Raw genomic sequence first — 26,684 nt, forward strand, 5'->3', positions numbered from 1 at the left:
GTCTGATATTGTTGTGCTGGATTTTATTCTGTATCTGATAATAAGCACCCAGGTTTTCTTCCCACCATGTTGCTCATGTCACGTTTTAGTTGGACACCTGTCACTGTGGTCTGTCAGCACACACATGTCATGTACACAGAATAGGCAGTGAGGGATAATAGGGGCACATGAAGAGAGAGGCAACATCTCTGGTGGCAGCATCTCCAGCTGTCAATGAGTACATCAGTGTGCAATTCAATATGAATCCCTGCCTCAAATAGTCTTTGCTAGCAGTAATATTTTCTTCCTTATATCTGGAATCTTTGAACAGATTCCAGCTTGATTTTTATCTGCCACAGAAGGATATTTGTGCAATTATATTGTCCTGACAATTCCACTGATACAGAGTATTGAATTCTCTTGTCTGGTAAGAGGCCTGAGTTAGTGATTGCAAGTATGTCTATGAATAATCAAGTTTAAAATGCTATGAAAATGGACCTCTGGTAAGAAAAGACAAAATGTTGGCAAAGTAGCAGGTGGAAAAAAAATTTTATTTCTCTTGAACATAGATATACTTAAGGATAGAGAGGTTAGCATTTATCTTTGAGATGTGTTGTATAATGTTGCATATTTTGAAGTAATCTATTTAAAATGCATTTCAGTTATCTTCTAACTATCCAGACTACAAAAAAAAGTAAATTTCTGTTCACTAAAGGTTACTCTATTTAGAAACTAAAGCCTTCCTTAAGGTGGACAGGGTACCAGGAATGCACAAATGCATATTATATTTTTAGCTGAGTCTTCCTTCAGTTGTGCTTTGCTTCAACCAATCTGAAAGTCCTCAAACTTTTATATAGGAACTATGTAAGATAGCAGCTTTGCGTGAAACTGCACTTTTCTGCAGATGTTCAGATAATAAATGAGCTTTTCTAAATTATAGAATCATTTCTATGATATTTAGTAATTGAGGAAAGAGGTTTTCAAGACCTTTGAATTGAATTGGGCACTGTTTCAAATGCTGCACATTTGTATGCATGTATGATAGTCTTTCATTGGGTGAATAGATTACTTTAAAGTTCTTTTTTAGGTAGAAATGCTGCAAAGCATGTATAAACTTTGATTAGATGAAACAGTATATTGTGGGCAACAGGAGAGCGTGGTAGGGATTTTTTGTGGTTCGGATTTTTTTAAGCCAACTGCAGACTTGAATCCCATGGCTTAGGAATAGTAACTATCATCTCTTTGCTAATATATTTTAATGTTTTAAATTAATGCCAATATTTTAATATTTATATTTTAATTTGAATTCTATCTATAATTTACTTAAAATCTCAGGATGCTTTCATTTCACAGCAGCATCTGTTATGTTGGGGTTTTTTTTCAAACTTTGTTCTGAGATAAGTAATTTTTCAGGTTTTGCTGACTGGCAATTCTGCTCAAGCAGAAATACTCCTTAGTTGAACCTTTTTGTCTTCCTCTTCCACCATGCTAATGGTAAAAATAATAATTCTGGTTTGGCAAGGTCTTTCAAGATGATAACCTCTCCTTTTCCCAACCTGTTAGTATTAAATTTGTTACATGTTAAGTTTGTTACCTGAAGAAGGCACAAGGTAGTGCAATGTTAGTTTAGGACTAGAGTATCTTGAGCTTGATCCCCTAAGTTTCTTGCTGTGTGTTTTATTGGGCAGCACATCCCAAACTATTTGACTTCACTTTAATTCTCAGCCTTGTTTCACCCAGTGTTTTGTTCCAGAGCATAACAAATTGAGTGGATTTGATTTCCCATCTGTAAGTGGTGTAACCCAGCCCAGGGTGGAGAATCAAAGTCTTAATTAGTTGAACTTTGTCAGTCTGCAAAGGTTTTACAATATCTGCAATTGTAGATCATTGTCTCATAACACTGTCTGGACTGCTTGTCTTCAGTACAAACCCTGTGATTAACAGGTTCTGTTGCTTTAGTCAATTTGCAAAGTATCCTTTAATTACTGTTAAAACCAGTAAATCATGGATTTGAACTAGCTGTGAATTATTTCTAGAACGTATTCACTTAATATCAGCACAAGATTTTACTTTCTGAAATCACTTTTTCTTCAGTGCTTCTTTCCAAGGGCAGTATCTTGTATGCACAATACCATTTGAAGTAAATAAAAAGCAGAAGTATTAATGTTTTACATATCTTTGTGTATGTAGCTGCAGATGTGGATGACTTATTCCATCCACTGGAGATAATGTGCACTTCTAGGTCTCTGTGACAGATGGAAGTCTGTGTGTTAAAGGAAGTGTAGCTTGACCAAACTGTTGCTATCAGTTTATCTCTGTGTGATAAGGTCTACCCAGTGTATTTGGGTGTTTCTTAGGAGAAAAAGCTGGGGTGATGTAAAATTTGGACTAAGTCTAAGAAGAGTTTTCCTAGAATGTGACAGTAGGTGAAAAACTTAAGAAACTTCATATTGTTAGGCTAAGAAGACCTGTGTTAGAACTGGAATGTTGTGAAGGTACAGGAGTTGTCATGTGGTGGAAGCCAGAGTTGATACAGCCAGGTGAAATGAAGAAATGAGATTCTGTATTTATTTCTTGCTTGTGGGGTTTCATTGACAGTATTTCTATTTCTTTTCTCCTTTAAGTGCTAGTGGGTTTATCCCTTAAGTCAGTTGTGTATTCATCAGCCAAAAGGGAAATAGGTTCCAGAGGTTGATAGGGAAAAATAAAACTTTGTCACACATTTGTGGGTGTGTGTGCACTTTTCACAGAAATTTGGTTATTGTTAATCAAACTAATTGGTCCTTAATTTTCTTTCTAGCTGTGGCACTCGTTGATGTGTTTCCTGTGTATCAGATGAATCTATGCATGTGGGTGTCACTTCATTTGTCAGTGATTTATGTCCTCTGTTGTGGAGCTGTAATGGAGCTGCACGTTTTGCTTCATAGGGTTTTTTCCTTATATACAGGATGTAGCTGTGATTTTGAGAAGCAGATGTCCCTTTCCAGGAAATTTTCTAATAAGTATCTTTCCTTTCTAAATAGGTACCTCTGAGAATATTTTTTTTCTATTATCCCTCTAAAATTGCTTTTCTGAAAGAATTGGCTAAAATATAACAAAGGTGAGCCTAAAATATTCCTTGTGACCCTTTGCCTTCCAGTCCTCAGTGGCACTTGAGCTGTGTCAGTCAGTCCTACTGGACCTGTAACAGCAAATGCTGTACTTTGATCCCTTGAGGCAGGAGTGGGAAGTCACAGGGCCAGACTTCTTTGGGAAGTCAAATGGAGAATGTCCTGAACTTCAGTGTTACGACTTCACTTACGTGTTTAACTGTAGGGTTCCAAAGTCCTGTTTTCCAATCAGTTTTCCAGAACCACCTGCATGGCAAACGCTCTGTAGTCCTGTGGGAGTTAGAAGAGCTGTATTAACTGATTTGTTCCCACTTTTCAGTGGCTGCTATTAGTGATGGTAGAGAGCACTTCAGCTTCCATGGCAGCAGCTTCAGCATGCTGAACACCTAAGGCCAAGCTCCCATGAAAATGCGTGGGTGTTACAGGAATTTGCACAAATTTTGATGCTTTTTTTCCCTGCTAAATAAAAGTTTTGACAAAATCCATCAAGGACTGAATGTTAAGAAGCTTATTTTAGCTGGGATTTTCAACTCCTAGTTTTTGTGACTGTAGCAGTCATTATACAGTCTCTGATACACTTGTATTGTTGCATAATCTTTTAAAAACTGTAGTGTATTTCTCTGTCCTCTTCTCCTGCCACCTTGTGTACAAAAGGCAGATCCTTGGAGAGAGGTAGAGCAGCAGTTGAGACTTCCATATGCTTGCATCACTTCACTGGAAATACTTCAGGATATGGAGCTATGGATTTAGTCCCACTGCCAGCTTTCTTTGTTTCTCTTACAACAGTGCAAGTTTATGTTTTCTGTCAATATTTTGAGATATTCAATGCAAACTGATGGAAATACAAAGGACAAACACAAGTGGAACAACAAAGGCATTCATGGTTTGTTCTTGTCACTTGCTGTTTCATTTCATTTCACCTGCTGGTTTTTTTTACTTAACCACCAGTGTTCCTCTTAAAATCAGCAGGGTTCTACCCTTGCTTCTCAGAATGATCTCTGAAATTGTGTGTTCACCTAATGTAGCATTGAAATATTCATACATTTCTGTTCAAAAATTCATACATTTTTGTCCAAACATAGAGGTGTCATCTAGTAAAATTTCCTGGCAAAGATCACACTTGAATTGTTTCAAAGCAGAAAAAGTAGATTGTAATCCACTTTGGAATTACGAAAGAGAAAGGGAAGATGTTTTCAAATGGCATTGTCTTTACTGTGATGGAAAATTTGGGGGAAAGAAATGGAAGACCTCAATTACAAGTGTGGAAGCACGTAGGTAGATATTCTGTGATATTTCAAATACTGATCTAACTAAATGTTATGAACTAAATTATGAGTTGTAAATTTCTAATGTATTCTGCAGGTCTGCTAATAGTGATGAGACAAACCAAAGTGACAGTAAGAGAGAAGAGAGTTTCAGAGCATGAAGGCTCTGGAAGGATCTGTGTGAACTTGTACATTTGTTGCAGAAAGGTAATGATGCTGCTGTGAAGGAGACATCAGCACATAAAAAAAAAAAAAAAAAAACCCACAAAAAAACCAACAAAAAAAAAGTATTTCTGAAAAATGCAGAGCAAATGGGTTTTCTGTACTTGGAGAAGTCAAGGCCTCCTATAGGCAAAGTAGCCATTCGCAGTAATGGAATGTAAAATGCATAAATGGCTGCTAGTAGCCTACAAAGTCTGAATGTTTAGGAAATAGTTTTGTGAGAACCTCAGAGAAGACATTTGGAAAAAAGGCTTTGCTTTTCTATCCCTTCCTTGGTGAAGGAGATGCTGAGTGTGTAACCTAACATTGATTGCATACTTGAATCCCTTCCCAGCTGCAGAAACTGAGAGCAAAATTGCAGAAACTGATTTCCTTGAATGAACAGTTCCTGCTGAGCAGACACCAGGTGAAACACTTAGCAGGGTGCTGTAGCCCTGGAGCAAATAAGGTCTTCTGACAGGCTGTATCCCTTTATGGGAATGCTAATGGCAAATTGGCCACATATGAAACCTGTTCTAGAAAACTTTGAACTGTTGAATTAGTGAAACATCAGCTGACAGGCATGTGTAGTATAGAGTTCTCAATGGGTCTTCCTGACTTTTCCTCAGTGTCCATCCTGATTTTCAAAATGGCACTTCAGAGTAATGTAATTGAAGTCTGAAACATAATTACTTTAATTTCACACATACACCATCCCAAATAAGAACGTTCACATTGGGTAATCAAAGTAACAATTCCTTAAATTCACATGATTCTTTAGCCCAAATGTTTTTACAATTTTTGGGCTCGGAGGACATTTGATGTACTTGAATTTTCAACATATATTTAGGATCTATTTTAAGTCACATAGTAAAGAGGTGAAGGAACAAGGAATCTTGTACTAAAAGTTGAAATGCTTTTTGTTTTCCTCTGTTTTGATGCTTTACTTGTCCAGTATGCTTCCCAATGGGTTGATCATATTTTATATTGTGAGTTAAATGTAACATGAAATAAAAGATGAGGGCATTTTAGCTTCTGTGTCTTTTAAAATGTACTTCCAAGAGAATGCTAAAGGCTTTTTGTAACTAATTATCTGATATCTGGGGTTTGATATTTGACATGTGCTAGTTCATGTAACTTTTAAAAATTAAAGGGAGTAGACATAATTAAACTTTGAGTGGAGAAAAGGTTTTTATAATTGCTTCAGTAAGATACTAAGTTCTGTTCCACTGTCAATGCAACTGACACTCCTGCTGTAATGTAGCTCTAAATAAACAGATAACTGTATGAATATTTTTACTGCACTGTGCTCAAGATTGTCTGAGTTTATATGAGAACTAAATGTTTTTTTCAAATTTCAGTGCATTGAAGCTGTGTATGTATGTTCAGGAATATGGCATGTGGAGTTTGCTTCAAGGTGCAAGTGTGAGGTGCTTTTTAGTCTGCTAACATTTTCCAGAAGTGCATAGTGTTCCCTGCAGTTGTCCCCATTTACTGTCCCAGATGATTTCCTGATGCTTTCTAAAAATTAAAAGTTTCTAGATATGACAACACTTTCTTTCATCCCCAGTACACTGCTGTTTTGGGCTGAGTTTTTTGGGTTTTTTAGGAACTACAGGAAATCAGAGAGTGCTTTCAAGTATCTGTGCTGTTGAGCCACCTTGTTGGTTCTTATTGTTGATTACAAAATAGTTCGGTCTTCTGTGTATTGAAGCTGTGGTCTTGATTCCCAGAGGAACTGGGGAACTTGCAGTTCACAAATTTCAGTGGTTAGACTTAATCTTCTGGGAAGACAGAAGTCTAGGTTGTGATGCAAACCCTAAAGTACAAGATTTCATATCTGTCATGACACCTGCTGGTATGGTTCTCCTCTGTATTTTCTATCACTGTATTTCCAGAGAGATGCTCCTCTGACAGTGTAAGAGGTCAACTGCCACAGTCTAATTGTGCACTGCATGAGAAGGATCTATTTTCTATCTCTTTTGAATTTATAAATATGTAATCCTTATGGTATGCAACAGGTAGAACAAAATACCTTGTCTTCCACTTCTTGGTGTCTCTTCAGAAATTGTGGTCTAGAATGTAGAGTACTTTCTTTTTGTTAGGGACTTCTCTAGCAGTCTATTTTTCCAAGTTTGTTTTTTTTTTTTTCCTTGAATGAACAGTGTCTTGTGCCTGGAGTATTGGGAATCACATGAATGATAAGCCAATATTTTCTCATAAGATTGTTAAAACCTACAATCTCTATAATACTACTGATAATCAGAAGTCTGCACTTCATATAATATTATAATATTTTTTTGTAGTATATAGTGCACTTTCTGTAAAAAAACAAACAAAGCCCCCTCACCACTTACTTGGCATCTCCCTGGTTTCTTCATTAGGGGGCACTGCACAGCTATAGAAGAATGAGTGGGATTTGCAGAGAAACTTTCTGGATGCTTTCCAGTTATGCTATTTCACTTTCCACCTTTTCTAAACTGTCCAGGGGCAGTGGATGAATCATTGCTGTAATTTACGCTGAGTTCTGGTTAAGTCTGGTTTTGGTAACTGTACAATACCAAGCTGGAATATAAACTTCCAAATTTCTGTGTCCAGAGAAGTGTCTTCATAGTAGTTCAGAGTATTGCTTGATTTGGCATTTGTGTTGGTGTTACACAGAAGATAAGACATTTCTGCAGAGCACTTTCTAAATGTTAAACCTGGAGCATAATTACACTCACTGGATTTTGATTTCATTTCTATTTGCCATTGGAAATAGGATTACTCCCAATGGATCCCGTTGGGAAAGAATTAACTACTTTCTCTGTATGTAAATATGTGTTTTGCTTTGGGACGTGGATAAATATCAACATTTTTGCAGCTGGAGAGAGGTTGCTGTAAAAAGCAACATAAGAGCAAAATGCTTTGCAGTAATGAATGTTAATCTTTATTAGTTTGTTTCTGAAGAGACTGTACAGAATATTCTAGGACCTAGTAAAGCTTATTTTCAAGGAGACGAGGCTTAAGCAATCTCTTCCACTGCTGAAGAGTAGCAACCCAGAAATTGTAGGAAATCCAGACTGTTTTGATGAAAGTTGGTAAAAAGGCAGCACACAAGGCAAAGAACCTTCTCTGAATGGTTGTGCAGGAAAGATGCAAAATCTTAGAGGTAGTTACAGCTTTCTCAAAGCTTTCTTTCAAGACTTCTGCCAGTGGTAGACTTGCCTCCTCGGTCTGAAATCCTCTCTGAACCCAGATCTGCAAAACTGAATCAAAGGGGAGATGATACCTCCACTGAATCTGGAGAGTAGAGGAATATGAAGAGGGTAGTCTGTTCCTTCTTGGATGATGTCATCTCCCTAGGTTCTTTTGGGGAGTAATGCTTGTTGTGGTGCATTCTCGGACCTATTTCAGTGGTTGTTACTCAAGTAGGCTCTCCCACCTAATGCTGCTTAGGTTGAGAGTACAGCAGATGATGCTACGTGAACCAGAGCTGCCTAGAATAAACTTTGTGGTCATCCTTATGGCTGAAAACAAATAAAGTGGTCTTTGGCATTGACAGCTGTTGCATTGAATGATTAACTCTAGTTAGGGAAAAATTACTGCTGTTCCCTGACCCATTAAAATGTCAAACATGACTGTTGTACTCTGTTGGATTTTGGAGGACAATACTTATATTTTACACTGCAATCAAACAGCACAATTTTATTTTTTCCAAGGATGTCTCATTCTGGTTCATTCTGGCCTTTGTTTCACTTCTACCACCAAAACAAATCCTTTAGTTGTGTGGAGCTAATTCTTGGTGTGTGATAGTCTAAAATGCTTGTCTGTTAGTAATTCTGCAAATGTTATTTCAGTTTGACATCTAATCCACAACTGTCGTCACCTATTTTTTCACTCACATGAAACATCTTAGTGCTTAAATGAAGATTTGAGATGCAGATCTTCAATTTAAGCAATCTTAAACATGGCATATCTTGTTTTAAAGCTTTACCTGTCAGTAGTTAGACACAAAATATTAAGTGTTAACCCTTCTTATCCAGTTTTAGTTTCATTTTTAGATTCAAAACTCATTGTGGCTCTGGGCAACTTGATTTTTGTTGGCTCTGCAGTTGTACTGGAGGTTGGCTTGAGATAATTTCCAAGGTCCCCTTCCACCTGATTTAGTAATTAGACTGTTATTCATGAGGTGAGAGTCTTTGTAATCCTCTATTTTTAAATATGATGAAGAAATTCTGCTTAGCTTTGGATCCAGCTTGCCTGTTCCAGGATGTTTATATGTTATGGACTGATTTGATCTTGTCCTGTAGTATGGTGTGTATGGGGACCTCCTTCCTTGCTTGTTCTTCTTAAGATTTAACACCTGACATGGGTTCCATTAAGGAGCTGTAAGGGTAATCAAACCAATTTGAGATAAATACTGCATGTCTGAGTGTGTTTGTGTCTGGGGGACCTTGGTGACTGTGCTATATTTTAGTGAGATTAAGCTCTTAGCAGAGAGTTGTCTCTCACCTGTGTCAGTAACATACCTGGTTATTACCATTAACTTTTATAACAAGCAGGAGCATGGAAAATCAGCAGAAGGTTAGATTTCTTCTTCCTGGGTCAGACTTCTAGATTTGCACGTACCGAAATGCTTGTAACACTTCCTGTCTTTGACTTTCAATGTTCACAGCAATTGGAAGAAAAAAGTGAGGATGAAGAGGATAAGGAGTGCTTGAAGCAAGCAATAACTGCCCTGCTAAATCTTCAAAGCAGTATGGAACGGATATGCTCCAAAAGCCTTGCAAAACGAAGGCTTAGGTAAACGTTTCCGGTTTTTCTGCTCTCTGCTCTTAATGCTTTGCTATAAATCCAGGGCTCCCGGTTTCCTCTTTTAGTAAACAATGAACAAAATAGTTTGTGACAAGCCTGCTTTTTCAGAGGAAGTGACATCAAAGCCAAGATAATTTGTTATTGTTTTAAAACAGTTCTAATTTCTATGTGTCCTTGCAAACTGGTAGTTGAGACGTTCTGAGAATTCACTGGTAAGTCAAAAGTTATGGGTTAATTGTGCTCAGATAATAAATAACCACCTAAAAATATTCTAAAAGTACCTTTCTGTGTGGTTAGAAGGGAATGTTCTTGAATTTGAAACTGCTCTTAAAACTGTTTCAGTATTTTTCTTGCCAGACAATTTTTGTGCTGCCAGGGGTAACCTTTAGGCTTGAACATGAATGCATTTAACAGCTTATGTTTTTCTGAATGTACTTGTTTCAAATTAATGCCATCTAGAATTGTTCTGTTGGTTATGGAAGTGAGTGGCTTGTTGGGCTAAGAAGCACTCACAGCTTGCCTGCCTCTGGTTGTTTGTGTTTAGGTAAAACATCTGTTGCTGAAGATAAGTAGAAAATTTGTCAGATGAGATACTTTAGTCAAGACTTTGCAATGGTGCTGATATTGAATGATGAAATTGCATTCTCAGTGGAATCCTCACTTCTGCATTCTGAGTGGAATACTCAGAAGGGTGATCTGGTGTTTTTGTGTTAGTGGTGGTTATGTTTTTTTAAAAACATGTGTACTAATAGGCTGCCTTTTTCCCATCCTCCACTGAAGTGAATCCGCATGCCGGTTCTATACTCAGCAGATGAAGGGGAAGCAGCTAGCAATTAAGAAAATGAATGAAATCCAGAAAAATATTGATGGTTGGGAGGGTAAAGACATTGGACAGTGCTGTAACGAGTTCATCATGGAAGGAACACTCACACGTGTAGGAGCAAAGCACGAGAGACACATATTCCTCTTTGATGGCTTGATGATTTGCTGTAAGTCAAATCATGGCCAGCCAAGACTTCCTGGTGCTAGCAATGCAGAATATCGACTCAAGGAGAAGTTCTTCATGCGAAAGGTACAAATCAATGATAAAGATGACACTAATGAGTATAGACATGCTTTTGAAATCATCTTAAAAGATGAGAACAGTGTTATTTTTGCTGCTAAATCAGCTGAAGAGAAAAACAACTGGATGGCAGCATTGATATCTTTGCAATATAGAAGCACGCTGGAAAGGATGTTGGATGTAACAATGTTACAAGAAGAAAAAGAGGAGCAGATGAGATTTCCAAATCCTGAGCTTTATAGATTTGCAGAACCCGACTCTGAAGAGAATATTGTGTTTGAAGAGAACATGCAGCCCAAATCTGGAATCCCCATCATCAAGGCAGGAACTGTTGTGAAGCTCATCGAGAGGCTGACATACCACATGTATGCAGGTGAGGCACTTGGTTTGTGCAGCCAAAACACAAGGTAGTAACTCGTTCATGCTTCTGTCTCTGTGTTAAATACATGCAGCAAAATACAAAAAGTCAGTAAAAAGTGATTATGTTTGGCAGTTCACATGGGATATTACATGTGCATAAGATTGTTCTCATGCAAGGGAGGGGGTGGGGGCCTGAAGCAATTGAGCTCTAGACAATACTTTTTCCTTTGTGCCCCAAGCTACAAGAACTGCCTTCCCTCCAGACTTCTAAGGCTGGGTGACACAGGAAGGGCCAGCATTGTGGGAGAGAATTATGGGCCCAGTGTTTTCAGTTCAGGGTTGTACTCTATCAGCTGTGTCCATGCTGGCGTGCCATGGAATATCAATATCAACATCAACTTGATAGATGCAGTCACTATCTTACTTTGTCCTCAGAACTTTGCCTTAATCAGAACTTCAGTGAGGATTTGATTTAAGGACTTTTGACTTAGGGTTTCTGTTTGTGTTGAAGTCATGTTAAAGATGTTTATGTGATTATTCAGACTGACCTCAGTGTGTGGGGTTTATCTTGATAGCAGCCTGGGATTTTCATAAGCTGTGCTGCAAAGCATGGGCTTGTGTTTGGGGTTTGGATTTTTTTTCCTGATTCTATCTGTATGTCAGTTTTTCTGAAACTTCATGCATCTTGGTGTTAGTGCTTTTCATATTCAACAATTTTTTTTCTTCCCTTTTTACACTCTTAATTGTTGTAGATTGTTCTTTTGCAGCTCAGTCCTAGATACCCTGCATAGATCAGGAATATTTGTTTGAAAGAAGTGAGCAGTAAAAGGAATATAATTTAGTACTCTGATTACTTTTTAAAATACTTATATTTAGTCTCTTCACTCCATTACTATTCTTGCGCTTTTTTTAGTTTTCCTAATGTTTACTAGAAAGCCAAATACAATATTGTGCTGGAAAATTTTACCTGAGCAGTTTTGTAGCTGTCTTCATTTTCTTGTAACTTTTTAAACTTCTAGCTCCTGGCTTTTTATTTTATAGGCATGATTTATGACATAATTTATGTCGTAAGCCTTCAAAGTCAAAATCAAACAACTTAACCTTAGAGAAAAGACACTTTTCTATTATTATTTTTAAATCTAGCATTGCCTTTGCAAAAGAATTAGCAAAAAGTATTGTATTAGAAAACTGAGAATATGGGTACTGAGAGGTGGCCTGAAAGACTTTGACCAAAAGAAGAAAAATAGTTGTCTTCTAATGTATGTAACTTGTCTTTGTAGCCTTAAACGTCTTAGTAGATGTGATGCTGCATTGCTACATTGTGCATAATTTCTCAACACTCTTATCTTCTCTACCTTCTGTTTTATAATTGGTTATCTGTGAGGAAAAACATCATTGTCCTCACCATTCTGTGCAGTCTTTTCCAGGGCAGCAAAGAAATGAAAGATAGAGTGACTCAACCAAAAATGCTGTTGTACAGGAAACGTGATCCATTTGTGGTGTAAATCATTCAGGGGTTTGTTGCATCTTGTGAGATGCAGTGAGTAGGGCAGCAGTTCTCCAGAGTACCAGGTTAGCTCTTTCACACATATATCAGCTGAGTTCAGGGCTTCTCCTCTGCTTGGAGACCTGGGAAGATGAGTGCCTTGGTGATATGTAACCAAACAGCTACAGACTATAGAAATGCTTTTCTTGCCCCACACAGGATTATGTATCTGTGATGGTGATCTTCAGATGCCAGAACAGCAAGTGTTTCCCTTTCTGAGGCAGCTTTTCTGAAATTCAGTGTGGCTTATTATGACAGCCCTTAATCTGCCAGTCTAAAGACAGTATTTACTATAGCTGTGGCTTTTCTCTAGGTTTTTATCTTTGTAGGTCAAGTGGTGTAAGAAATAATTACAGATACACTTTGCAAAGGTCATACAAATTTGTTGCAGTTTAGTTAGTTTTGTAGTCAAATCAGGTCTCAATTTTTTGTAATATATGAAGATCCACACAGTCCACCTTACTTGTAGATATGGGTGTTAGACCTTTTTATTTGTCATCCCTCACCCCCTTGACAAATGAGAAGCCATTTTATCAGCCAGAATTTCTTTGCTGTGCAACAGGGACAGCTCTAAGGAAAGAATTCTGCCAAGGGTGGGAGGTATCCAGCTTCTACAGCAGCTCAGACAGGGAGACAGCCCTGATGGCTGCCTGGTCACAAGGTGTGGCAGACTGTCCAAGCTATCCTGTGGTGGAGCAGCCAAACAGAGAGAAATCTCCTCTGCAAAAGCAGATTTCCATGTATTTTTACATGAGAGAAATTGCCCTGCAATTAGAAGTTCAGGTTCTCGCCCTATTTGCATATTCTGGTGGGTTTTTCTTGTTTTACTGTGTTTCTGTATTCATTATCTCCTCTTGCCCAATTCTTGTTTCAGAGCAGCTGGATTAGGTGGTACCAACATTTTAAAGTCATGGCATTTTTTTTATCTATAGGGCAGCACTCTTCTATTTTTAAAGCTTAGATATGTTGAGTGCTTGTGCGTCATCATAGTGTCCGTTTCCTTTCTTAAGGAATTCAAGGGTGATTATTTATAAATCCTCGTAGAACAGTTATTGTTCTTTTTTAGCTTTCAAATTGGCTGCATTGAAGAGAGAATTATCACATGAGCAGACATCCTGGCTGACTGGTGTTTTCTGTATTTTTTTAACACTTACTCATATATTGTACGCTATTTTGAGTCATAGCCGTTGCTAGTAAGATAACAAAGTTAGATTTGATTTTCTGATCTACTTCATTTGAAATTCAGTATGTATTGTGGATTTATATGCTGACCCTACCTGTAAATAACAATAGCTACGACTCAGATTTTGCAGTGATCTGAAAATGTTAATTGCTGTGGAAGCTCTTTTTTCATGTAGACAAACTGTCTTATTTAGAGTAGATGCTGTGTACAGATTGCAAGCTGTGAAAGCTTGAGTTACTGTGCTGCTTTAGCAACCCAGAATTTGTGTATTTTCATGATGAAGATGATGTGAACAGGGATGACCTTCTTTGTGCAAAAAGTATTGGAGTTCTGCCTTTGAAAAGAATTTTGGACTGTACAGTTTCAAGGACTGGTGGGAGAAGGGTTATGATAAGAAAAATGGAGTAATGAAGGACATATGAGAAGCAGAATAGGGAATTGTTTAAGGAGTGAGAATTATCATGCAGCAAAATTGCAAGGAAATGCTGTGCTACATGGCACAATTAAGGTGTGCAGCTCATCACAGTAAACTGTTGACAAAATTAACTCAGTGGGATCTAAGGAAGTTGGAGTGTTCATTCAAATGGACAAGATGCTGGTAAAGAGGTAAGGAGGATTTTAAAGCAGCTCTTAAAAATCCATATTCCAGGAAACAAATCCAGTAGAGCATTAGGTCAAATAATGCAGCCTTTTTATCCTACATGTTACAGCCTACAGGAATTCTTGCTTCAACTCCTGTAAGTTCCTCTTCAGCCACTCTGTGTTAGGACAATTACCAGCTGGGGTTTGGTTTTTCAAATCTAGACGTGGATTTAATATGCAAACCTGTTGCAATCTGCTCATTAATTCTGTTCAGTGATAAGTGTTAGCTTTGTTTCTAGTCAGCTCTGTGCAGTGCAAGTGAGCTGTCACTGCATTTCCTCATATTTGAAAACAAATGGGTTTGCTTTTGTAATTATGAGAGACACTTCGGTTTTCTGATTGTTTTGATTGTTTTTAAGACACATTTTCATATTTTAAATAAATGTATGTGTAATTAGTCAATTTAAATTGAATCAGTTGATTTTCTAGAAGTGAAATAAATATAACCTCTAATGTAGCTGTCAGGTGAAAAAATATCTAGGCTGCCTTAACCATGAGTGGTTATCAGTTGTGCCAGTTTAGGGGAAGCATTCTCCCGTGGAAGAGACCATTTCTATGCAGTGCAAAGTGACTTGATGTGTTTTTTGAGTTCTCATGTCCTGATAACTGTCAAAACCAAAGTTGCTTACTCGTACATAAAATCATGTATTAATTTCAAAGTCATTGGAAAGAATCCTGTCTTTTAACAACTGAAGGGGGGGGTAAAAAAAGTCATTGTTGTGAACCTTCAACAGAATGAAAATTGGTTTTAAGTTCTGCTTTGTATTGCTATTTTAGGGGATTTTGAACTGTTACCAAAGTCATTTTGGTTTACATCATCTTCTCTGTAAGTTGATAGGGTGACATCCTTAATTTTAACAGATAATTGAAGTTATTGTAAAAGAAAAACAGGTAATTGCTGACATAAGTGTAAAATTATTCTTTGTCTTAGATCCCAACTTTGTTCGGACTTTTCTCACAACATATAGATCCTTCTGTAGACCTCAGGAGTTGCTGAGTTTGCTAATAGAAAGGTATGCCACTGTTAAAAATACTGTTCTTATGAAGTGCATTTTTTTTGCCTTTTACTTGGAGTGTGTAAGATTCTGGCTTTCCAGTTGGTTTTGAGTTGCTTCAAACACCTTTATAAAAAGTTGTCCAATTCAAAGATTGCCAGTAAAAAGTAAAAGCTTATGCCCAAGACTGGTGTGACAGAGGCCTGGTGCTTACACCCATCTTCTGTGCTAGATTTGAAATTCCAGAGCCTGAGCCAACGGAAGCCGACCGTATTGCCATGGAGAACGGAGACCAACCCCTGAGTGCAGAGCTGAAAAGATTTAGGAAAGAGTACATTCAACCTGTGCAGCTACGGTGAGTGCCGCATCCCTTGAGCCACCCTGAATTCCTTCTGAAGTGCCACTTTTGCCCGCACTGGCCCTGCATGCTGCCAGTGGCCTTTCTTGCAGGTACTTTGATAGGGAAGATAGACTGGGCTCTAGAGTGTTTCTTTATTCTTTGCTTTTGCAGAGTATTAAATGTGTGTCGACACTGGGTAGAGCACCACTTCTATGACTTTGAAAGAGATGCTGACCTTCTGAAACGTTTGGAGGAGTTCATTGGAACAGTAAGAGGTATTTACAGTTCCTTTAGTGCTGACACTTATCCTAAAGCATCCTGTTTCAGAGATACAGAGTGTGGTCAATTTTGCTTTCAGGAAAAACAGGGCGGACTGCTTATTAAATACTTCATAAACAGAAAATTAAATAGACTTCCATTAAGCCCATACACACACTATTATTCAAAATCTGGCTCTTGTTCAGAGTAATGATTGTTATTTACATAAATTGAGTTTTGTTGTAGAGGAACTGAAATTATAGAAAATAATAAGAACCAAGTCATGATCAGGACAGAATATTTGACTGTCATTTTAAACTTTACACAGGGATAATTTTTGTAAAGTTGGATGGTGGAAACTATTATTTCTTTGAAACAGGAGTTTCCAGCTACTTCACATTAGAACTGTAGAGCACCTTGCTGTTGAGATTGTACGGACTTTTCCTGTTTCCTTTTAAAAAAAGCCAAGACAGACACAAGAGCAATTTGTAGGAAAAGACTGTGTCAGAGAAGTACTTAGTGGTTATTTAGCCACTAAAAAGAGGGGAGAATGAGGCAGCTAATTCAGTGGGTGTTACTGTTAAATTTTCAATGGACTGGTGCATGAAAGGCTTATGGTGCAGAGCTAAAAAGGCATTTTGCCTTTCAATTTTATTCTCAGTTTTGATGGTAAATGCAGTACAGGAAGAAGCTTTTCTGTGTTTGTTATTTTGACTTTCTAAGTTATCTGAGGTAATCATGTGCTCTTGCCCAAACTATAAAGTTCAAGGTGTTTGCAGAAGTGCATTTTGGGCAGAATAAGGTTTCTTCCCAAAAACTCACTGTAAACTCAGAAAAGAAAGAAAAGCACCTAAATCAGAGCAAGAGTCTAATTTGGGTGTTCTGATTTGTGCTTGGGCAAAGTCATGCTCAGCATTGGCTGTTGGGGAATTCTTTCTGTCTTTGAATACTTCTACACTTGTGTAGAGAATGACAATCCTAAAGAATATATGACTGCTTTAATTTAGTAGGTTTTGGGGTTACATCCAAAGATTCCTGAATTATACTGATGTCTTAGAAAAAACAGTATTGACTAAATAGTAACTTTGTGTGCCAGGCAAAGCCATGAAGAAGTGGGTTGAATCCATCACAAAGATAATCAACAGGAAGAAGCAGGCACAAGCCATTGGGCCGAGCCACAACATCACTTTTGAGAGCCCCCCTCCAGCAATTGAGTGGCACATCAGCAAACCAGGCCACACAGAGACTTTTGACTTGCTCACTCTGCATCCCATAGAAATCGCTCGGCAGCTCACTTTACTGGAGTCAGATTTTTACAGGTAACTTTCCTCCACTGAGAAACACGTGGCACAAATCATAATATTCTCCATGCCTGAAATTGTTTCTGTAGGCCTCTGATGTGAAGCCCCACAGAAACGAAGGGACTTTACCAGTGGTGTGTATTAATTTCCATTTTTCAGAGGAAGCTCTCTTAAATACAATATTTGTTTTATCCTTCCAAAGTTAATGTGCAGTATGAGTGACTGTTGCATACTGTTAATTGCCTTGTGCTCCAGCTTTCTCTTGGTATTTTCTGAGCAGATCAACCTTTGAGAAGTATGAACAATTATTAAATCGGTTTTCTTCACATCCTGGTTTGTGTAGCAAATTAAGGACCATGTCAGATCTCATCACCTGTCTGTAAGAAATTATTCAGGCATTGGAAGCTCACGTTTTGTTATGGTGAATGAGATGGAGATTTCATTCTTCATTTAGATGAACAGAGGTGGTTAAGAGTGACATACATTAAGAAACATCTACAGTCTAAAAAAGAAGTGTAGAAATATCATTTAGTCATGAGGGCAGCCTAACATTGTAGAAGGGATACCTTAAGAATTTATTTGTAAATATGAATTCCAAATTCAGTGAAAATCAAGAGGGTTTGGAAAAATAATACCTTCCTGCTTTTAGTTACATTTTTTGATAAAACATCTATTCTTCCAGAGCTGTGCAGCCATCAGAACTAGTTGGAAGTGTGTGGACAAAGGAAGATAAAGAAATTAATTCTCCCAACCTTCTCAAAATGATAAGGCATACAACTAACTTAACTCTGTGGTTTGAAAAGTAAGTGACTCTCCTGAATCTGCACCTACTCCATATCTGGACATTTACAGAGCATTCACCAGTGTACTGTGAAAAATTCTGTTCTAAGAGGATTCCTGCTAAAACTGGTCCCTGTGAGAAATTTCACATAGTGGTCTCGAGCTTTTTATTCTTAGAATATTTTCAAATCTCTAAGACATTTTCAGAACTACATCAAGTAATTTGATGAAATCATATTTGTTTGTGTTACAAGTTAATATTTGACTTTGGAAACCTCATCATATTTAATACAAACCCCAATGTTCTTGTGTGTTTAGATGCATTGTAGAAACAGAAAACCTAGAGGAAAGAGTAATTGTAGTGAGCCGGATAATTGAGATCCTGCAAGTTTTTCAAGAGCTGAACAACTTCAATGGTGTCCTTGAGATTGTCAGTGCTATGAACTCTGCAGCAGTTTATAGGTTGGACCACACGTTTGAGGTACAGTGAAATATTTTCCACTTTTGCTATGGCAGTGTCATGCAGGGTACCTTGGCTGCACTGAAAGCCTGTCTTGTCAGTAAGCATTTCCTTCCAAGGAGCAAGGAAAGTAAATCCCCCAAGAAACTGATCAACCAGGGTGTAAGAGGGTTTTTCCCTTGCTTTCAGAAGCAAGAAATCCATCCCCACTTAAGAAAGTTATCTCAGGATGATGGGGAAGTGTCCTCGTGATCCCTGGTTCAAGTGCCAGTGGGAGACCATTACTCTCAGTACTGTTGCTGGGCCATGCCTTTATCTTCTCTTTCCAAACCACCTGTTTAATCTCTCTTTGAAGCAAATTCCAAGTCGCCAGAAGAAGATCTTAGAAGAAGCTTATGAGCTGAGTGAGGACCATTATAAGAAATACTTGGCAAAACTCAGGTCCATAAATCCTCCTTGTGTGCCTTTTTTTGGTGAGTACGTGTGGTTTGGATGAGCCATGTCCCACATTAACTTTGGGAAAGTATTGAGCTAAGGGAATAAACAGAGTATGAGCAATAGAGAGAAAAGTCACTTTTAACAGGACAGGTGCCCAGACATGAATATGTGAAAAAAACCCTAAAGTGACTATTCATGGAAGGTATTTGCAGTAAAAATAAGTATATCTGCAATATCCTATTTTATACAATATTCGTATGTTCTGATTTTTACTTTGAGTGTGCTTTGATCTGTTACAACCAGATATACTCTCAGTAGATGGCAGTCACATTAGAAATGTTATTGCCATTGACTGGGAGAAAAAGAATGATCCTCTTCCTCATCAAGTGTTCCAAGAAATACAGCTAGAGTCTCATTTCTATTAAAAAGTTATTTCTGTAGAAACAGAGTTTGGAAAGCAAGCATCCTCTTTATCATCAGATTTGACAGTTCTTCTTTGAAGTAGATTACTGACATTGAGTAGATTGTCATGTTAAGCACATGTCACTCCTGTTCTTAAGCTAGCCACCTGAATGTTTGCTACAGATCAGTTCCACGTCTGGACAGTGCACTTGTCCAACATAGGCTTCAAGCCAAAACTGAAAGAAAATAGTGTTGATGGCTTTTTTGGCCTTTTACAGATTGGGGAAAGATATACTCCAGAGCTCTGCAAAGAAAGATAAGATCAACTAAGAAACCTTCTGTCCTGCTTCAGAGATGAGTAGAGGTTAGCAGGATCATGTGAATAGCTTCAGTTATTTCTGTCAAGTCATAATGACAATTCCAGACAATGATCTGTGGAGAGCATTTTTTTATTCCTAATCTTCAAATTATTTTATGCAATTATGAAGTGAAGATAAAACTTGAAAATAATTTTTGGAGTTTAGCTGGGGTGTCTGATGGAGAAAAGGAGTTAAGAGAAAGCACTCCTGTTCAGTGTCCCCTTTTAGTGTTCAGTTGTATGAGCTTCCTAAACCATAGAAAGATGCACAGGCTTTGGGACTTTGATGCAAAAGGTATCTTTCTGGAAAAGGCATGTTAAAATATTTAAATTGTCACCCTTATTGGAAGGTGAGGTGTAGTTCTCTTGTTGATCCTAACAAAGGCGTTTTTTAAATAATTGCAGTGCACAAATTAAATTCTTTAAGAATTCCTTGTATTCAGTTGTGACTTCCTCTTTGTTTTGTACTCTGTGTTGAAAACCTCTTCTGTGTGCTGTTTAGGGATTTACTTAACCAACATTTTGAAAACAGAAGAAGGCAATCCTGAATTTCTCAAGCGCCATGGGAAAGACCTTATAAACTTCAGCAAGAGAAGGAAGGTAGCTGAGATAACAGGAGAGATCCAGCAGTACCAGAACCAGCCATATTGTTTAAGAGTGGAATTTGACATCAGGGTAAGTGACACAGTTTCCTTCTGTGGTCATTCTGTCAGCTGACAGGCCATAAGGACAGACTGAATTCACATAGATCCAGTCTGACTAGATCAGAGATGAGTAGAGGACCTGTCATAAAACCTCTCTTGGGTCTCAGTGTAAGAAAGGCCAGAAAGCTCAATGCTTGCAATTTCTTGGGTTTGTTTCATTTTTTTCTCAGCTGTTGGGCCTTTGGTAGATCTTCTTATTGATCAGTGTTAGACAGGAACTGAAACTGGCAGATGCTCATTGTCCTTCACTCAGTTCAATTATTTGTCCAGCGAGCGCAGTTGTCTTTTCCTCCTCTGTTACACCTTTATGTTCCATGTTTACCTGATAGAACTGTGTTTACATCGTGTGTTGATGGAGATGATACTCGCATCTTTCTTTCTCCTGGTGCTTGTTTTCCTTGGTCTGAGATGTTCTCTAAGCAGTGTCCTCTGTGGTTGCTTTCCTTTCTTCCTTTTTTCTTTTTTCCTTACCATCTTTTGAGCTGTGTGCTTTCAGAGAATCACAGTTCAGGTTATCTTAAGAGATTCTGCAAGGGTTTTTTTGATTTGTTCTCCTCAGGCTTTGACAGAATGCAGTGTGAGAGCAATCTTCCCTGCATCAGTGTAAAGATGGATTGTTTGCAGCCTCTTCTGGAAGTGCTTGAGCAAACCTGGTCTGATTTTGCGCTGCAGAAAGCATTTAGGGTACTTGCACAGCTGGTTTTCAAGCCAAGAATAGCAGTAGCAATGTCCAGAAAAGGCCTGGCGATGAGCAGATTTAATGGCTTAAGTCTGTCAATGCCTTTGACTCCAGCATTTTCTCTCTTCTCTTGAACAGTTGGGATCATTTGTGCTGTAGAAACAAGCAGTATTAAGAAGCATCTTAGCTGACAAGTTGTCTGCCTTCTTGTATTGCAGAGATTTTTTGAAAACCTGAATCCAATGGGAAACAGCGTGGAGACAGAATTTACAGATTATCTATTCAACAAGTCACTGGAGATAGAGCCACGAAATGTCAAGCCTCCTCCAAGATTTGTTAGTATTCAATTTTTGTATTTATTTTTCAGAAAGTGCTTACAATTGTCTTTCATAGATGGCAGAAGTAATTTCAGATCTCTGACGTAACTACATAGCTACATTTAAGTGATCCCACGGCCTTTTGACTTTGGTTGATATTTCCTGTCGTTTCAGCCCAAGAAGTACAGCTACCCTCTCAAGTCCCCAGGTGTTCGTCCCTCTAATCCAAGGCCAGGTACCATGAGGCATCCCACACCCCTGCAGCAGGAGCCAAGGAAGATCAGCTACAGCCGCATCCCGGAGAGCGAGACGGAAGCGACGGCGTCTGCCCCCAACTCGCCCCGGACCCCGCTGACCCCACCCCCGGCTTCTGCCACCTCCAGCACCACGGACGCCTGCAGCGTCTTCGACTCGGACCCCTCCAGTCCTTTCCACACACGTAGGTGCTCACAGACAGCACGTGCCACTCACATTTTGTGGTGTTAGGCAGGGGAAATCAGCTTTAGCCTTCTCAAGTGATTGTAAAAATCATCGCTTTTGTCTCCTTGCAGCATAAAAAACTTTCAATATTTCTTACTTTTTCTTTAAAAAGTTTTTATTGTGAAGGAGAAACTGAACAGAATTAGATGTGTTACATAGGGACTGTTACAAGTCTTTGAAGGACCTGTCAAAACTGAAGGCAGAGGTAATCTCTAGGCCCATATATATCCCAAACAAACTTGTGGGATGTGCTGCCATAGGATTTGTGTGAAAGTATTTGGTGAGTGTCTGATGGTGAACATTGAGAATAAAAAATTAATTGTTTGTAGGTGCCTTATGCTGTTGCTGCAATTCAGAACTGATTTCAGTGTACATGGGTGGTTTTCCTGCAGAACTTAAAATCAGTATTTGCTTGCTTTAAATCCATTAGGACCTATCCACACCTCTTTTTCTTCTGTCTTTCCCAGCATACAAGGAAGCTCATATTTTGTGGTGTGCCCTCAGTATTTAATAATGGATATAGACTCCTTTCACATACAAGGGTTTTCAGAGGTTACTCCTGTGTTCAACTGGTTGCCACAAGGAGGTGAAATGACTTCCTAAAGACAGAAGTTCCTGTGCTGTTGCTGAGTGTCCAAGCCAGGTCTTCAGAAAGCCTCTGGAGAAAGGATTTCTTTGTTATTGGGTCCATTGACTGCAGGTTTAGAATATTATTTCAGTGCTTTTGCGACATAAGAACAAGTTTGTGGTGTGGTTTTGGTCTCAAGGATTACTTAAGAAAGTTCAGGAGCTGATGGTCACAGAGATCTTTGCAGCTCAGAAAAGCAGTTTCTCTGGCAGCTGCAAGTTAGAGGCTTGTTTCATTGTCTTCATTTGCCACTTCCTTGATTCATTATGCTTTTTATGAGCAATCGCTACATTATTTATGGCACCTCTATTAGCAGCAATATTGAGCCAAAAGTTCATCATCATCAACAGGTTTTTTATGTCCCTTAGGATCTGCTTCTGTGTCATCCATAAACTTTACCAAAACTTCAGATGATGCTCCTGTCCCTCCTCCTGTTCCTCCACGAAGAAGACCAGAATCTGCCCCAGCTGAATCCTCCCCATCAAAAGTAAGTAAGCAGAAAAAAGGTCATTTGTTTTTCTGGGAAAAGAGGGGCAGGCTATGATAGAAAAGTAACTCTCAAAGACAGTACATTTATTTTTTTAAGAACTGCATGTGAAAGAGTAAGCAGCCATGTTTTTCAGGCCTTCACAGCTCTACCTCACTATGTCTTGATATCAAACAAATGAAAATAGATGGGAGCTAAATTTACAAAAGTCTCATCTACTGATGTGCTGTGCTCATGCCCTTGCATAGCCTGTGAGAACATGAGGCTTCAAGCAGGTGTTTCCATCTGGGATTGTTTCCTAGTATCGTTTTAGGAAATATTAATTAAGAGTAAGAACTGATGAACAGTAATGATGGAAAGTGCTATACAGAACTCAGTCCTCTGGAAAGTTTCACCAGAATATTTTATCCTGATGCTGTGGTGCTCAAGTGCTTGCTTTCCCCTCTTGCTTACCTATCCTGCCTGCTTAAGCCATTGCTACATTTTCCTTTTGCATTTGTCTGGCAGCTGGGATCTGATCCAACCTTTGTTGCAGACACTGTCAAATTTCACCTGGTTTCAGTGGAAGCTTGTTTGTGACTTCAGATTTGAAAATCCCACTCAAAATCACTTCAAAGCAGATATGTTTTTGAAGAGAGCTTCTAAGTGGCTCTTCAGCAGTTCTTTTCAGACTACAGGCAACTGTTTTGCCAGTCAGCAGAACTTGACGCATCACCAAAATGTATCTGAAATGCTACCAAAATGTATTTGAAAACATTGTGTACGTGATAGGGCATTGGAGATCAGTTATCCTGTCACTATGGTCTGCAACTTGGGAACTGTTCACTTCCATAGTTCTGACTACTTAACTCCATCTTCTCAGCATAGTTTTTTTTTCCCTGTTCAGCATCATCAGCCTCTCCCTTTTTGTAGTTTTCTGGAAGAAATTCCTGACATATTAAATCATTCCAAGTGCTTTTTTACTGGGGAGGTGGTGGAAGATATCCAAACCTCCCCAGCAAGCAGACCTGGAGCTAGCATGGAAATTGTTCCTTTGACCATTCTTTGCCTTGCCTTTGTCCCTCTCTGTGCATCTTCATGCCTTCCATCCTTGGCTGTTCACTCATGTGTTGCTGCAGCCCTGCTAAGAGCAATCTGCAGTGCAGGAGGGGGCTTCTGTTTCACAGCAGGGTCCTGTGCTTTGCTGCCACTCTGGAATTTTACTGACTGAAGTGTTTGTGTACCTCAGATTACTTCTGCACACCTGGACAACCCACCAGCAATCCCTCCTAGGCAACCAACCTCTAAAGTGTATTCTCCAAGGTACTCGGTGCCTGATCGGACCTGCATCTCTGACTCCTGTGTTACCACTGCAAACCCCCCCGAGCTACCGCCACGGGAACCTGTGCGAACTCCAGACGTTTTCTCTAGCTCACCACTACACCTCCAGCCTCCACCCCTGGGGAGAAAAAGCGAACTTGGTAACGCCTTCTTCCCAAACAGCCCCTCTCCGTTCACGCCCCCTCCCCCCCAGACCCCTTCTCCACATGTAGCACGGAGGCATCTGCCATCGCCGCCTTTGATACCGCAGGACGTGGACCTCCCTTCTGTTGCTGGGCCGCCCGTTCCTCCACGACAAAGCACTTCTCAACATATCCCAAAGCTTCCTCCAAAAACTTACAAAAGGGAGCACACGCACCCGTCGATGCATCGGGATGGGCCACCCTTGCTGGAGAACGCCCCCTCCTCCTGAACTGTCCCTCGCGCTGGGAGTCGCATTTTCCTGGTGCTATGTCTGTTGCTGGCAATGGATGCACTGAACCTGGTGGTGTCAAGGAGTTGGGATGTGTATGCCAAACACTAAGAACTCTCCAATGCGTTGGAAATGTAGTGTACAGAAATGGAATTGCAAAAACAGACTTTCTAGTGGAAAACCCGGTTAACTTGCTATTCTTGTTTTAGTATGCAGGACTTTGTTCTAAAATAATTGGACAGCTGATTGTACCAGAAACCAGTCTGGAGAGACTTCTTTGGCCAATGAGCAGAGACTGTGTTTGTGTAATGATCGATAATGTCCAGTACAGGAAGGAAAAACAGTCTTGTATCCATCAGTTCCATACAGTGGCACAGTTTTCGGAATGAAAACATTATGCACTTTTTTTAAATCTCAAACAGGGAACTTTATATCCTTCTTAATTTTCCTTTGCTTTACTTACTCCCTGCTTTAAAATACCTTCCTAAAATTATGAGAAGGACTGTGAGGAAGATCTGTGGTACCTAACCGAGCTAGAATTAAGGCAAAGCACTGTATTGCGGTCCTGTTTACAAGTTGTTACAATGAGTAGTAGGGGGTACCTAGGCTTCACCAAAGAGGTACTTTATTATTATTTTCTGAAATACTGTGGTGCCAGTTTAAAAATAAATTTTTGCCAGGAAGCATAATGTCTAATTATTGCTTTCTTTAGATAGAGCTGATGAAAGTCTTACATCATTAAGGTGACAGCGATTTTTTTTTAAAAGCAGCACTATCATCTGAAGCAAATATACTACATTTAGAAGACTGTTAATCTCTGCTAGGTTATGTCATGTTCTTTTTAAGGTTTACTGATAATCCATTTCATGGCTAGTAGCTATTCTTTTTCAGTCATGCCATGAAAACAGTCACTTGTCAACTTCCATAGCTATTGTCATGTTTTACTAACAATAGAATAATCAGCATACATAGGATTGCCTTGCAGTTGCATAAATCGTGTGTATATAGTGAATGTTGCATAAATATACTTGCAGATTGTTTTTAATTTAATTGAAATAAAGATAAAGATATGTTTGGCTGACATACGTTAAATTATTAATGGACAAATGTTCAACTTAGTTTTTCAGTTAAGCACTGAGGGGGATAAAAGCCCATCTTGTGGTACGTATTTATCCTAGTTCAGTGTATGTATTTTAGTAATAAGAGACTAAAGAGGTGTTTCTGGCATGTTACAAATAATAATTCAGTAATATTTGAGAGGCTGGGTTATTCCCAAAGTGAATTATTTTACCTTACAAAATGTTGCCCACATCCTGTATGACAAATGTTAGAAAAAAATCAAACTTATATTAATCTTTACAATGGCTTTTTCTGTCCAAAATACACATGACAAAACAGGTATGTTGTAAGTATTCTGACATGGTTTATCCATAAACCTGCATGCTGCTCTTCGGCTCCAGACGAGACTGGGACAGTAATGGATGACAGCTGTTGAAGAAAAGGAGCTCTGTAATGTCCTCTGCACTAGGTATGTGAAGCATAAAGTGAAGCATAACGAGTCTCATGCTCAGTTCACATGGCTCATGAGGCAAGTAAAATTCCTTCACGTATCCTCTTTGGAAGAAGGACACATCTCAGGATCTTGGACAGCTGGATCTCTTAGGGATAGTGTCAGTTGAATGATGGCAGAAATCACCTTTTTTTAATGCTTTCAGTAATGCCATTGATCAGAGCCCTGTGATTCTTTGGTGTGGTTGTTACACTGGGAGAGCATTTCATCAACAGGAATGGCATTTCTCACCAAAGTCAGATCTTGAAATTGTCTGTTGTATTCCTTCTTAGATGTTTTTAACAGTGTTGTTTTGAAACAGTTTTTTTCTGGCAAAAGAAAAACAAAGTGAAGATCTCAAAACCGTGGATTCAGAGGACAACGTTATATGGGAGCTTTATAAAAACTGTCAAGCCACAGGAGGTGTAGTTTAGGTTATGGATTCTTTGGATAAAAACACTGTGATGAGCATACTGTTGGCAATGTTACCTAAGTTATTAGCTTCTCAGTGGGTTAGCAGGAAAACTCCATAAATTGAGACTTTCTGATCTGTATTTCTTCTTCAGCACGTTTTGTCTGTGCTGTTGGGCAGCCAAGGCAGAGCAGGCCACCCAGTGCTCAGGGTGCCCA

The 26,684-nt window shown here is 38.9% G+C and overlaps 1 protein-coding gene across 1 annotated transcript in view; it reads left to right on the forward strand.

The window, feature by feature from the left end:
* Positions 1–25,588, forward strand: part of SOS1 (SOS Ras/Rac guanine nucleotide exchange factor 1) — a 41,977-nt gene extending 16,389 nt beyond the window's left edge. The window contains exons 10-23 of the mRNA XM_039718830.1: positions 9,213–9,340; positions 10,133–10,788; positions 15,078–15,159; positions 15,374–15,496; positions 15,653–15,756; positions 16,836–17,058; positions 17,723–17,842; positions 18,139–18,301; positions 18,636–18,753; positions 19,981–20,153; positions 21,080–21,196; positions 21,353–21,617; positions 22,655–22,773; positions 24,002–25,588. Coding sequence (XP_039574764.1) covers positions 9,213–9,340; positions 10,133–10,788; positions 15,078–15,159; positions 15,374–15,496; positions 15,653–15,756; positions 16,836–17,058; positions 17,723–17,842; positions 18,139–18,301; positions 18,636–18,753; positions 19,981–20,153; positions 21,080–21,196; positions 21,353–21,617; positions 22,655–22,773; positions 24,002–24,505 — 2,895 coding nt within the window. The 3' untranslated portion in view covers positions 24,506–25,588. The remainder of the gene's footprint in view (positions 1–9,212; positions 9,341–10,132; positions 10,789–15,077; positions 15,160–15,373; positions 15,497–15,652; positions 15,757–16,835; positions 17,059–17,722; positions 17,843–18,138; positions 18,302–18,635; positions 18,754–19,980; positions 20,154–21,079; positions 21,197–21,352; positions 21,618–22,654; positions 22,774–24,001) is intronic.
* The last annotated feature ends 1,096 nt before the right edge of the window (positions 25,589–26,684 follow it).

The sequence above is a fragment of the Passer montanus genome, unplaced genomic scaffold (assembly GCF_014805655.1).
Source record: "Passer montanus isolate IOZ18808 unplaced genomic scaffold, ASM1480565v1 scaffold40, whole genome shotgun sequence".
In the NCBI taxonomy this organism is placed as follows: domain Eukaryota; kingdom Metazoa; phylum Chordata; class Aves; order Passeriformes; family Passeridae; genus Passer; species Passer montanus.